The 13,856-nt window shown below is 50.9% G+C and overlaps 2 protein-coding genes across 2 annotated transcripts; both read left to right on the plus strand.

Annotated features, from left to right (window-relative positions):
* Nucleotides 1-11,580: 11,580 nt before the first annotated feature.
* On the plus strand, nt 11,581-11,968 carry MIND_00292900 (Sec8 exocyst complex component specific domain-containing protein; the record flags this gene model as incomplete). Its single annotated transcript, XM_037359791.1, has 2 exons — nt 11,581-11,746; nt 11,790-11,968. The coding sequence occupies 2 exons, from the start codon at nt 11,581-11,583 to the stop codon at nt 11,966-11,968; spliced, it is 345 nt and encodes a 114-aa protein (XP_037224886.1).
* A 1,348-nt stretch (nt 11,969-13,316) lies between these two features.
* Nucleotides 13,317-13,643, plus strand: MIND_00293000 (Sec8 exocyst complex component specific domain-containing protein; the record flags this gene model as incomplete). The annotated part of the gene is made up of 3 exons (XM_037359792.1): nt 13,317-13,358; nt 13,406-13,477; nt 13,536-13,643. The coding sequence occupies 3 exons, from the start codon at nt 13,317-13,319 to the stop codon at nt 13,641-13,643; spliced, it is 222 nt and encodes a 73-aa protein (XP_037224887.1).
* Between the last annotated feature and the right edge of the window lie 213 nt (nt 13,644-13,856).

Here is a 13,856-nt window from a genome sequence, read left to right on the forward strand (position 1 = left end):
CACTTCCCATCGCGCATACGACCCGGCTCTGTGATCAGCTGTACGTGGACCCCAGTATCGAGGTCGTCCGGGAGTCCTTCTGTCAACGAGAACATCGTTTCGTCGTCCTGTCCGTCACCGCAGCCAAAGTGGATCAAGTCGGGTTGTTGGAGGCATTGAAAGAAGTGCTCAACGCTCATTCGCCTACCGGTCAAGGGATTATCTTTCGGAATAGCCCAGCTGACATCGAGGCTCACTATGGTTCTCAGTCGCCCCCTTGTGCATCCTACAGCGGGTATGTGAATCGCACCCGGGACGAGAATGCCTGGCTGTCCCATCAGAACCGGTGGATCATGGCGACGAGCACTTGCATACAAGGCATCGACAACGTGCAGTGCGACGTCGTGATATTCTACGGTTTCCGAAGTGCTCTTTCTCAGCTTGCTCAAGGGGCAGGGAGGGCCGGTCGCAAAGGTCAACCTTCGATCGTGGTCATCGTAGTGTTCGATGATGCGATGGAGCAAGAATCGACAGACGACGACCTCCAGCTCATAGACGCAGGGATGAGACTGTACACTTCCTCTTCCTGTCGCCGTGTCGAATTTGGCACTGCATACAATGGACGACCGGAAACTTGTCGTGAGCTTGGTGCGGCACTGTGCGACGTGTGTGACCCTGGGTTTTCGCTGTACCAACGATTGAAGGCGGCGACGAAGCCTCCATTGCAATTCGAAGCACCACGAGCGGGACCTGTGGTGCAATCGGCTACTATCGTCGCCCAATCTCGCATTCACGACACTAGAAAAATCGAAAGGGATCAAGCGATTCGCCGCTTGTACCAATTGACGCCGAGCTTGAAGGCACGTTGTGTGGCTTGTTGGGCATTAACAGGCAAACTCGTCGATGACCATGGCGTACCTTACGCAAAGCGCGGGTCTTCTCCGTGTACGAATGCCATCGATTTCGACCGCTATCGCACATTCCGAAGCGAGCTTCAATATGTGCGAATGTCGGCTTGTTTCCGTTGTGGTTTCCCGCAAAGCGAGCTCTCTCAGCAGTATGGTCACCCCCAGCCTGGCGTAGATAGCAGTTGCCCACATCGCTATGTGGTTCCGATCGCAGTGCTCACAGTGCGAGCTAATGTTACCTGGTGGAAATCGGCCTGCGAAGCTTTTCCGGAACTTGAACATATCGACACCGATTCCGCACTTGGCCAGTGGGCCGTCACCATCCCGACCGGTAGCATCAGCAATGGGTGTCATCTTGTATTATGGTTAGCACAGTTCCATGGATTTCCGTTTGGTAGTTTAATTTAATGAATACTGCCTATGAACGTCACACAGTGACATGGCCTCTCTGCCCGTCGATGTGCTGAGAGAATTTTTTACTGTCGACCAGTCAGATTTCCGCCAGGCGATCACGCTGGCGTCAGTGTGCTCCGGGTGGAGGGATGTAGTGCTCACGACTCCGTCGTTGTGGTGCCGAGTGTCCATGGACTGTACTGTCCATGGTGCACTTGAAGCATTACAGGTCGTTGTCAGTCGATCTGGCGCGACACTTCCTCTCGATTTAAACATCACCCTGGACGACCCTACCCCACTTCCATGTCTCGCTGGAGTCGCTGACCGCTGGCGATCGATTCGATTGTCGAATCAACACGCCGGTCGAATTTTATGGGTTGTCCCCCGAGCACCAAGGTTAACCATATTACACCTCAACGGCAATATAGAGCTCCTTTCGCCGACCTTCCCCGTCTTGGGCCACTTGCGTCTTAGTCACTGTCCCTTCCCCCTCATGCCTTTTCATACACCACAGCTCACCCGACTCTCCATACGCACCTCCCAATACGCGGCCATCTTTCACGTGTTGGACTCCTTTAAGGGAGTTCAAGACATGGAGTTGGATGTCGACGACTCGGTAACGCAGCGCCCTGCCTCCACCGGGTTGGTTTCTTTGCCGATGCTGCGCCAGTTGACCTGCGTGCGGAATGCAGCGCTCGCGTTTTTACTGGATGTGCAACTTCCAGTGTTGGATTCATTGTGCTTGGTCGGGGTCAATCAATTTAAATCCCTCACAAGCGCGGCCGTATTCAGCGGATGCCACCGTCGGGTCACCACACTCAGCTTCGAGGATTGTAACCCTGTGCTGCTTTTACTAAAGCCGTTCCATTCGATTGGAGCTCTGACGATCCGATACTCTCACTCTTGTCCGCCGCCAGTGGAATTGTTGGATGACTTGAGTCAAGTACCCGACTTGGTTCCCCACCTCAAGTCTTTAACACTCTCTGGGCTTTACTGTCGACCACGGCTGGGGCGCTTTGTGAAGATGTTAACGTCCAGCAGGTGTCCTTTGGAAAGGCTTCACATCGAGTACGCGAGATGGTACGAAGTTTACGGCGGGGCGATCTCGAAGTCCTTGATAGATTGAATGTCACGCTTGAAGAACGTTTTTAACCACATTGCCAATAAGTACATTATGGGGTGCGAATATGTTCTACAGATTTCCATACATATCGAAAAGGCGGCGAGACTGACGAACTTTGATAATTTTAGTGGGCACATTGAATCTCAGGAGGATCCCTCACCGTTTCCGTTGGAGACAGCTTGTTTGAATAATGCCTCGTACATTCTCTTGAACACCCGCGAGCGTTCTTTTCGACCATCGGGGCGGCATAATGTAAAGGAGGGAGACGCTAAACCCTGTATAGACTCCCTTGAAGTCGCTGACCACCATTCGCAGTATAAGGGAGCCAGACTCGATGCTGTTCAACATGTGTGCTCCGCCGGGCGCTATTGCGTCAACAAGGTCGTCTGGCATCATGGACGCGTATGATACCTAGGCTTTAGGCGTCAGATATGGGGGACAACCGACGTTTGCTTTACTTCGAACATGCGTGGTCCCTCTCCCCGGTGGGTTTGGTCAAGAACGATCCCAAAACTTGGATTTTGTTGAGTGTTGTTGTGGTCACGTAAAACTTGGGTTCACGTACAAATTGTTCCTGAGGTAACCTGCGTCACGATTGGCAATATCCGCACTGAACATAGCCCATTGAGCGAAAGAGGTGCGCCAGATGTTGAGGAACTTGTTAAATGCGTCTAGATATACCCGCCTGGTGGGCACTAATTGAGCTTGACTAGCGCGGTGTACTTTGCAGTGGAACTTGTGGTCCAGTCGCCACCCGAGTTTTTGACACTGGGAGTTGCAATACCGCGCGATGAGACATCCTCCACAACGCTTGGTCGGTGCCGGCCGATTGCAGTAGCTGCAATTGTCATTCCAACTCATTATCAAGTGAGCGATTGGACTCATGTGAAGGATCTCATGACGGTTGTCTTTTTTATATCTCGAGAGTAGTCATCTTCTGACGTTAGGGTTAAGACCTTTTCTCGCGGTGATGCCTACATGGCCCACGATGTCGTCGTCTGCAAGATCACAGGTGTGTCAATCATATGCACGTGACGAACCTGCGACCAAGGTTCCTTACCCGATCGGGCAAAGTTGCCCGTGTTGAAAAATTCTCAGCTAGAGTACCCGAGTTTATTTTAGTCGGAATAGACATGGCAGGTACGACCGAGGCCTGTGCTCACCTTCACTCTATCATTACAATGAAGCTCAATCATGGCGCAATCTCCAACCAGACTTCGTGGCCATCATGTACTGAGTTATTGGAGGCGGCTTGGGTGGTGTTGCCACGGTTTGGCTCGCTGAGCCGCGGAGTCGAGCCGGTTTCAAGCCGACGGGAGCCGACTGTTTTCCGACGGCTCAAAACGGTTTGGACACGGTTCGGCTTGACTCGCTGCACGGTCAAGATAGTCTTCTCACACATGGGAAATGCCTTGACATCCATAAGTTTGGCCAAAGGCGAGAAATAGCCGTTTTGGAGGGCCTTTGTACATCTGACTCCATGTAAGTCATATCATAAGAGTGCTGTAGGTCAGTCCACTTTCCATGGAGAGACGGAATTTGGTTTAATTTGCCGTGTGTGGTCATCCATCACGGAAGCGTTACGCGCCGGTGTGACGGCCTTCTCGTACTCGTTCCCGCTGAGCTCCAGCAAGCCTCAAGCATGCGAGACCGACTCAAATGCGATGGTCGCCGAATACGCGTCTTCCTCGACATCAACTGAATCAATCCAGACTGCCACTGTCGGAAAACTTTTTGACACCGAAATCAATTCAATTCACCTCATTGCAAAAGAGGGCTACATCGGAGTATACACGCGCGTACGTGCTCCCACCATCGACAGGACCAGTACCACTTTCCCTGTTTGGACATACCTCCTCGTCGACAGACTACTACCACGCCGGCCTGGTAGTTGATCCTTCACTAACTTCGGAGCTGCTCTTCGGCGTGGTCAAAGGACGCGATAGGACACCAACACCGCCTCCAGAGCCTGAATCTAACATCGCGTCGTGAACGCCGTCAGCCTGATGTTGACACGGAAGCCACTGAAGATCGTGAGGAGCCCAGACCACCTTCTCGTGCGTCACTCGGTCAAATCTATGCCGCGTAAATACTGATACCATGGTAAATACAGCCGAAGGAGGCGTATTTTTTGCACACTGGCACACCAGCTCGACCTGGCCCTCAATCTTCTCGCCCCTGCTTTGCAGTCGACGACGCCTTTGAAAACGAAGACGGAAACTTTCTCCCCCTCTCCTGCTACCCCACATTCGCCCACACACGCTCCCGTGCTCGCAACGTAGTCCCACCGTCACCTCGCCTGCCACTCCTCAAACGCCACGTTCTGCTCGTGTGCCTCCAAAGCGAGCGAAAGACGGCTGGGCTTTCATTAAGAAAGTCATTCGGAAAACGGCATTGCATTTTCTGCCGGTGGGTATCACTTCTATCGAACTTTTGGTCTTCTTATACAATGTTAGTGTCGACTCCAAGCATGTTGTGCATCATATCTTGGGCGCGCGGAGACATCGACGAGTACTCTCCGTAATCACCTTGTCCTTGGGTCCATGGATTACTTATAGCCCAGAATGTCAAGATTGGGGGCAAGGACATTCAGCGTCTGGTTGAGCGGTATCGTGTCGAGAGCCTGGGAGGCGGCGGCGTCCATTTTCGGTCGAAGCTCTCATCGACGTTGTTGCTGATGATCAGGTCTGCTCGCTTTCTGCTTCTATTGCGATCTTCTCACCTCTTTACAGTCCGTTAATGTTATCGCGACCTCTGTGGCTATATGTACAAGCGCACTGATCTCCTTGGCTTCACGCGGGTTCCTGGCCACCAGCATTCCTTTCCTTCAGGTCACTCCAAAGGTAACACTATGCACACTACTATGTTCGTATGGACGGTACATTGATTCATATACAGATTGGATGGATTGAGATGGAATACCGGGGGGTATACCATTCAACAGAATAGAGCGACGAATTAGGTTGGTGGAATGCTTGGATATCTGCTCTACTAACCGCGCCGATAGATGTACATTGTCAATCTCGCCTTCAAGGCAATCATCGACCGAGATATTGATTCGTTCGGGCTTCACTCAGCAGTTCGCAGACGTTCTGCGAAGCCTCAGCCATGGTATGGACCTCAGTTTGCGTTTATCCTGACAATATGCTGAATGTGAAATAGGCCATTGATCAACAAGTACCACAGTGGAAGGCACTCGAATCTTTCGTTCCAGCAACGACTTTCCGCCGAGAAGACACCAACGCTTGGGTATACATTCGAGGCCACTTCGGTCCCATGCGAGCGTGTCTTCTCACGGATAACACTCATGGAGGCACTGCAAATGCTCAAGTTCTCCCTCAAGAAGGGCCGCGCACCCAGGGAACATATACAGGTGGCTCTGCAGGCCGAGGAGTGGATTCCTAGTAAAGAGCCAAATGCATTTTCAGAGTTTATGAATGCGCTAGTGGACAACGAGTACCATTCCGACGATGGCGGCAATGGAAATATGGAGGGTAATGGTTTCATCTCGGACTCTTATATCTACACGTTGTCGCTACCTAGATAAAACTAAGCCGTTTTTGAAGCCACGACTTTCACTGCTTGGTGGTTACCATCGGACGTGGCGGTAGGAGACGGAATGAGTCCGCGTGTGTCTGACAATCCGACCTCGAAAGCGCAGTCTGTCTCCACGGTTAAAGGATGGTTTTCAGTTGCGGTTGGGCAGCGATGAACATAATGAGAGCATCGGTCAGGAAGGACAAGATATATGGCTGAGGTTACTTCAAAGTGTGTGATTTAAGCGAAAGATCTTGGTTTGTCGGTGGTCACTGACCGAAGCCTTTGTGGCCTATCGTTCACACTACCAGGGCACTTGCGATCGTCCAATGCCACTGACCCTTGTTATTGGAGACTGGAGAGTTTCGTGATCGTTATCCTTGAGCTTGGCAGCGGTATTCTTAAGACGGGGAGTTTTTACGGAGACATAGTTAAGCGTGACGTAACACTGTGCTAATATTCCTACTTTCGTGTTAGGGTCGGGCAGGCAAAAGCTACTCTCACGCCACGCCACGCGACTTGGCGCAGGGGGGCACGCCAGCCCAAACTCTCGAGAGGAAATGTTGCAAGGGTTGACGTTTACAACTCTCCAGAAACCACCAACCTTTGACGACGAGATCGAGGTTGCATCCAAGAAATCAACCAAGCGGCAGTCTCATCCCCGCCAAAAAATTAAGAAACGGGTGCCTCATTATCCTGGTCAAGCTGGTCGATTTAGGCTGGACATCACCCCCGGCCCCTGGCCACCAGCTCCGACGGCGACTCCTCCTCCTATTATTAGCCTACGCGAACGTTCAATTGAACCAATCAGGGAACCCAAGGAACCGCAACAGCAGGATGCTCGCCTCGTCACATTATTAATGGACGATGTTCGCGGAGAATCGCCCGTTTTCTTGCTCGCTGAAGTTTGGGTGGTTCTTCGAGACAGCGAGAATGGATACTGGGCTCATGCTGAAAACATTTGCTCAGAGCTGCAGGCTAGTCTGGGGAGGATTGACGGGCCCGCTATGGTTTCCGTTCTGCGAGGGAAATATCGACAAGTGATTCTACGAGTCAACGAAGACAACAAAGATGATTGGATACTAAGAGGTAACGTTATTGTTGAACGCAATCGAACGCTACGAGTCATGGTTGAAAACGATTCCGCGAACCTTAGGCGGCGTCGCTCCCAAAGAACAGTTGATAAATCAATGTAACAGTTGAGCACATGGGGCGCCTTGACGTGCTGTGTGAAAGGAATGATCGGTAGCAGCGTGGGATCATCGCCGCAGGCTACTTATTACCTAAAAAATCGTTGTCCAGCGACGGTCCTCCACACCTTAAGATGTCGGAATCTGGTGGGTGGCCATTCCCGTCGTTCACAGAGTGCTGACTTTGTTAGCGTACTTTATGTTCAAGAATCGCCGTTGCTACTATACGCAATTCCGGGGAGATGTACCTCTCACAGGGGAGTATCATTGGGGATGTTGCTGTGAACCGCCATCGGCAGGTGTTTGTGTGGACTTGTGGTTGTTGGCAGGAGTCTGGTGAAGGTGACTATCACCCGGTTTATGAATCGCAAATCCGACTGGGCGGGCGCAACAAGTGGGTCTCCGAGAGGACGTGGCGAACTCAAAGGAACGGTAAGCATCTGCTATTTCGACCGTATAGTCGTTAACAGACGCTAGCAGTACTTGAGTCCTGTACGAGAAACCCATGGATTACGATGCTCATGCGGTGGCAAAACGCACCCTTATGTTTTTATCCGGGTATTTTGGTGAACACCGTTAGTTCTGTGCTTGAATACCTTGCGTCGTCTTCTGGTATTCCGATCGCTCCAACTGAAGAGCTCCAGTATGAAGGTGCTGTTCCTTCGTCGACCCTTGTCCTCCAAGATCTTGCTGCGCTTGGCGACCAAATCATCGAGTATGCAGATCTTCTGGGTGGATATGCGCGTCCGGACAAGGGAGCGAATACAGTTCACTCTCAACTGTTACTTGAAGACCTGACAGAGCATTGGACTCCAGGAGATGAGATCATGGCGCTGTTCGATTTAAGGGCTACCGATCATGGTCTCGGATTGTCCCGCCTCTCACTCCTTCAAATGGTTCCAGATGCAAAGTTCACTGACTATCAATTTGCATACGGTGGCGATTTGGCGCAGCTATTTCCGCACCTCTCCCCTGCACAGCTTCGGAGACAGAAAACGGCCTATTACATCTCGGGATGCTGGGTCCCTTCTGGCTTTCTAACTGATGTTCATATCGACCGGAGCAGCCTCGCACAGCTGATCATGCATCTCGATGGCGAAAAACTCTGGCTGACATGGCCTGGAACCTCCCATAATCTCACGACACTCAAGACGCACTTTCCATCTGCCCCCGTCGGTCATAACGTCATTACCGAGCTCCTCCCTCGTCTTGAAAGCCTCCAGGTCATTCACGCACATGAACCGTGTACTTTCGTTCTACCCCCATTTACCTTGCATTGTGTTATCACTCTGAAAAAGTCCAGCCACTCTGGGTGCTATTTTGCGCATCGGGACTACTGGGGAGCGGCACAAGTTGGGTTGGAATTTACGGAACAAAAATTGGGCGATCCCAATATTGGCATTTATAATAGTATTCAACTCATTGACATTTTCATTCGAGAACAGCGATTCTGGACATCCGTTTTATCTGAACCAGGACATCTGAAGACCCTGAAGGAGTGGAAGGCGAAAATGGGGGCACTAAAAGCTAAATTTGAACAACAAAAGCAAAGTTGAAGATTTTGTTTACGCTGTACGGTTTAGTGAATGGCATACGGTTGCAACGACATGGACTCGTGAGCCTTGTGGCATTGTTGAGTTTGATGAGAGTTTCGGTGACGCGGCGTGGACGACAGGTCGTAAACTAGTGTACATTATGACGTTTCCCGCAAAATTGTCTCGGGGGGGTAGAAGAGAAATTTTAGCCCTCATAAAGGACGCCATCGCGAAGCAGCCAATGTTTCCGCTGCCATTCGCATGAGTTAGGGTTTGGCCTTCCGTCGGGCTCCGCTTCTTTTAATTTTATATTTTAATCAGCGCGATAGGCTTCTTTGCACTGCCTCCAATTCCTTCTTTCGTCCATGTCCATGATATCGTTAACCACTTTTACGGGGCCACTACCCATGCCGATCTTGATGTACCACCAAAACGCTCCTAACACGCCCCCCCCTCTTCAAGACACCTTCCCTCACCGTACGCAGCGCGACAGCGTCTCCATTTCACCTTTTGCTGATCATGTCCACAGATGGGGCAACGACGACGCTCAGAGGGGAAGAGAAACATCACCGACGTACGGCTTCCACTCGCTCCCTCTCATCCTGGACAGACATCGCCGCCGGCGGCCCCACTGGCGCTGCATGCTGCACGCCGTCCCTCGCTCGCGGGCGGCGCACGGGCCACGGACAGGATGCGCACGCGGAAGCACGATAACGGGGGACTTCTGGAAGATGCTGGAATAAAAAGCCTAACGCCTGATGTGTGGGTGTGGGTGTGGCGGCGGGTTCAGGGTCGCGGCGCTGCGCGAGGATTCAGGGTTGGCGCTTCGCTTTCTTCACTCCACCACCACAGCAGCAGCCATGCTTGTGGATCACGACGAGCAGGCCGCTGCCCTCGCCGCCGCCGCCGCCGCCGCCGCTGCGCATCAGGCTCAACCCGCCCACCCTGTTGGCGACCGTGTATGTTCCTCTCCCCACATTGGATTACACTGCAACTAACCTGCCCCTCCTCGAAGAGACCGCTGGGAGGTTTGCACAAAACGCTGGTCGGAAGATTCTAGAAAGGCAGCTCCACCATCGCCATCGATGTCCGTCGTCCTTCACTTGTGTCCTTTCCTGCTAATGAGCCCAGAAGCATAATGGTCATGGACTTACCCGTACTGTAGTTCCCAATGTATTTAGTCTCTTGTAACTGGGCAAGGAGCAATGCCACTATCTGGTCAACTATGCTGTTGTTGAAAGAATATTGCATAGTTGACCAGATAGTGGCATTGCTCCAAGAAACCAAGCAATAGTGTGGCGGGTCCTAACCCTAGTTGTGGGGGGTGATTTACTTCGGGGAGTCACCTCAATTAGATGTGGCGCGATCAATTTCCGATTAGTCCCATCAATTTCCGATAATGATAATAACAAAAAATTGGCATTAATAAACGTGGTCGGAGGAAATTCAATGAGAGAGTTTGAGTCGTCGGGCGCAGATAATTCCACAGGAGTAGTTCTCGATGTATCATATTTAAATTCAGAGAGCAAACGGAGTGATGACAACTCGGAGAGCGCGGTGCCACGCTTCTTACGACTCTATCTACAGAAAGACGACCTGAAGGAAAAATCCCAAATGACATGGACACCAACCTCTAATGTGCTTGAAGCAGGAATCAAGCACCATAACTTTTCGAACAGCAAAATTGTCTCCAGGATCGTTCAGGGGTGCCGGCGATGCAGCCAATTCAATGAAACGAGTACGCCGTAGCACACGCCAGGGTTAGGGTTTGGCTTCTGTTCGCTTTCTGGATTCAAACCACATCAGTCGGTTGGCAATACCAGTCGGTCGGAGCCACTTAATAACGGCCATTCCATTAGATATATTTTGAACCGCGAAAGTGGCTTTTTCGATACTGTACTACTATTCGGCGCCGGATCGGACGGAAATTTGGACTGATTCGGGGCGAATTTACATGTGTGACGGACGGAAAAGCTGTGTGACGCGTGACGTTTTTGTCGTTATAACGAGGGCAAAAGCACCGTTGATGTTCCAAGATTTATGCTTCCCCTTACTGCTTCCTACTCATCACATCCACAAACAAGAATCACTCGGCTGGATGGGGCAACAACGACGCTCAGAGAAAGAACAGCACAGCGAACCCGCTACAGATCTCGATGGATGTCCCACTGATCTCCCAGCCATCGGCGAGTGAGTGTGTATGTTCCTCCCCTTGGTTCCACAGCAACTTACTTGCTCCCCAAGAGACTGCTAAGGCTGTCCATGGATGAGCAACGACGATTGTACGATTGGCAGTACGTCGTCCTCCACTTCTGGTAGCCTTTCTACACACTACAATATCCTTTGCTACGTAGATGTTCATAGGCTGTATGTCAACTTTCTTGTGTGACCTCGCAAGAAGAAGCAGACTGTAGCATTTAACCTTGGTTGTCTATCCAAAAGGGTTATTCAAGGCGGCTTGGGTGACCCAAGTTAACAATCAATTTCCGATAGAGCCTAATTCCCAGGCTGTCAGATTCTACATTACCTGCTTTCGAAACGTCCGGGTAGACAAGCGGGGCGTCAGATGCGATCAATTTCCGATAAAGCTCATCAATTTCCGATAAGATACGCAAAGCTTCAGTGCTACTTGTTTACACAAAAATCATCAACAAGTCTGAAATGATCGAGATCGGAGCTGTCTCTGAACTTGCAAGAAACTGTGTGTTCATCGTCGGTCAGAGTCATTTATATCCTTCTGGTGTGAATCGCGCTGGGCTGCATCTTGTGTGTGATAACCGTCATTCCTTCTCATCTGCGTTCAGTCCCGAAGGTAGAATTAAAGCCCTCTACCAATCCTACGTCGTCCCCTTCCGAGGAAACTTTCCGACAAACACGTCTCACGCGATTCTTGAATGATCTTGCTTTGCGTCCCAATGATCCACCCTATGATCTCAACGACCCCACATTCGGCAGCAACAGTTCGGAAGGGGCGCTCATCCGCCTCTATTGCTGCTGCTACTGCCAGCAATCCCGAATCCGACTCGTTTTCGTATATCGAGACCCTGCTGGAAGCCTTCGCAGTGCTGGGCAAGCTGGGTAGTGCATTAGACAATACTTATTGGGGAACGTCTTCCCAGCAAAGTCTTTACACTCGACGAAGTCGAGGAGCGTGCAGAGTACGGCCGCTCCCGTTCAACGTCCACATCCAAAGCAGCATGGAAAGTCTCCAATCTTCGTCTCGTCGCGCTCGAGTCTTCCGCCAAGCAAGTCGACCACGAAGTTCTGAAAGACTTTTTCTGGACGACTTACTCGATGCCGTAGCTCAAGGGCTTCGCGTTGTCTATGAAGTCGCCAATCTTCCAACTTTTTATTTCTGTTCATTATATTGCCTCAGTGTCGTGATTTTAAAGACGCCTCTGGGGCAAAAACCAGGCGCTCTCTTCCCATTCAGTACAAGCCGAAGTATGTTCAGCCTCTCTCTATTAGCTGGTGCTCAGTTGAAACAAGGTTCGGACGTTGATTTACGACTATCTGGTGGACGAGAACCAAGGTTCAGTCTCGGGCAGAAACCCCATCTCCTCCATCCATGAGATATTACGAGAGGGTAAGTTTTCCCGCGAGGCTGTGTTCCGACTCACCGATACGGACGTCAAGCAGACAAATAAAGCCCTTAGCTGACTCGCGTCCTTAAAGACACTATGCCAGACCACTGAAAGTACTGTTCAAGCAGCTTTGTCAACTGTTGGCACGGATGATCGTCTTTTGGGTGCTGGCCAACATCATCGATTGTTGGCATTTCTGGACCGCGTTTCAGACGTATTACCTTCTGGAATGGAGTCTGCTATCAGTTCTCGATGATTTTGTCCTTCGCGTCTATCTTCCCCAAGGTCTCACTGCTTTTCCATCAAGCTGTGACTGGACAACCTGATTCTTCTTCAAGAATCTCGACTATCGCCTGAACCTTTGGTCAAAGCTAGCACGCAACTCATGGATCAACTCCCTTTGTGCGATGTTACTCAAGTCACCCTTCCACCGCGAAAATTACTTCTCGATTAATCCTCAGCGTCATGATACAGTTCTATCAACGATGTAGTGACCGCTTCCAGGACCTTGTCTCGGTACCTAATCCCAAAGATCCCGATGCCGAGTCACATCCTGCTCTGTCCGCTCAGTGGGCACGACGGTCGGAACTGGCCCCTTGTCTAGCTGAGATGCTAACCACCACTGTATGTTCCTATATTACCGTTGATAATGAAAACTTTGTAAGCAAGAGACGCATCTCGAACTAAATTTCCTCGGTCAGACGGACCGGACTTGATCGTCTCTATTCACAATCTTGGCGCCTTAGCAAGTTTATATCGCATGGTCTTTTCAGCAACCTCCAATTAACGCGACACCAGTCATGGTTTGCATCAGAGCTTTCAATCAACATCGGACGATACCCTCATGTCCCCTACCAACCTCGAACCTCCCTCGGCCGTAACCCCTTATAATTCTTTCCTGCCCCCACTCCCCACTGTAGCATCGGCTGATAAGAAATGGCACTGTGTGTTTTTTACATATGCGAGTCGGCGTCACTCTAACTGTTCTATAGTCGCTTCCAGGCGCTCTTGAAAACGTATGAACAACTCTCAGAGCTAATCTTGGACTCGATAAGAATCGACACTCGATGTCGTGCACCATCCACTACCTCGAATCGTCGGTGAAATTTGTACGAAGAGTCTCCAAGTGAAGAAGACCTTGCTTACACCCCTACAGGGCAATTATTCCATCGAACGAGAAGCGGGAGGTTTGCAACAACATGTCTCCCAAAACGAGAACGGCGGTATGGTTCATAAGCGGCATTGCCATAATAACGCTTGTGCAGGTTCGTTTTCATGGGGCTCAGGGTGCTCGTCATCTGCGTTTACCAACACCATTGGGCATCAAGAAGATCCTCCGCAACATCCTAGCCTTGCAGCAAAGCGTCAGGACACTGACCAATGAGCAAGAATAGCACGGAATTCGAGCACGCTAAGCGTTACTACCAGCTTTTTAGTGTCACACCCCCCCAACCTTGCCCTGTTGGTTTGTCTCACGTTTTTTTTACTCAAGGAAATGCTGGACGGGATTCGCATCATGCTTAACAATCCTGCATTGGCAACGAGCGAATACCAGCCTCACGAGTAGCTTCGGTTTTAACAGAGCCTGAACTGTCGTTCACGGTGGT

The sequence above is a fragment of the Mycena indigotica genome (assembly GCF_014461135.1).
Source record: "Mycena indigotica strain 171206Taipei chromosome Unknown Mind.scaff0002, whole genome shotgun sequence".
In the NCBI taxonomy this organism is placed as follows: Eukaryota; Fungi; Basidiomycota; class Agaricomycetes; order Agaricales; family Mycenaceae; genus Mycena; species Mycena indigotica.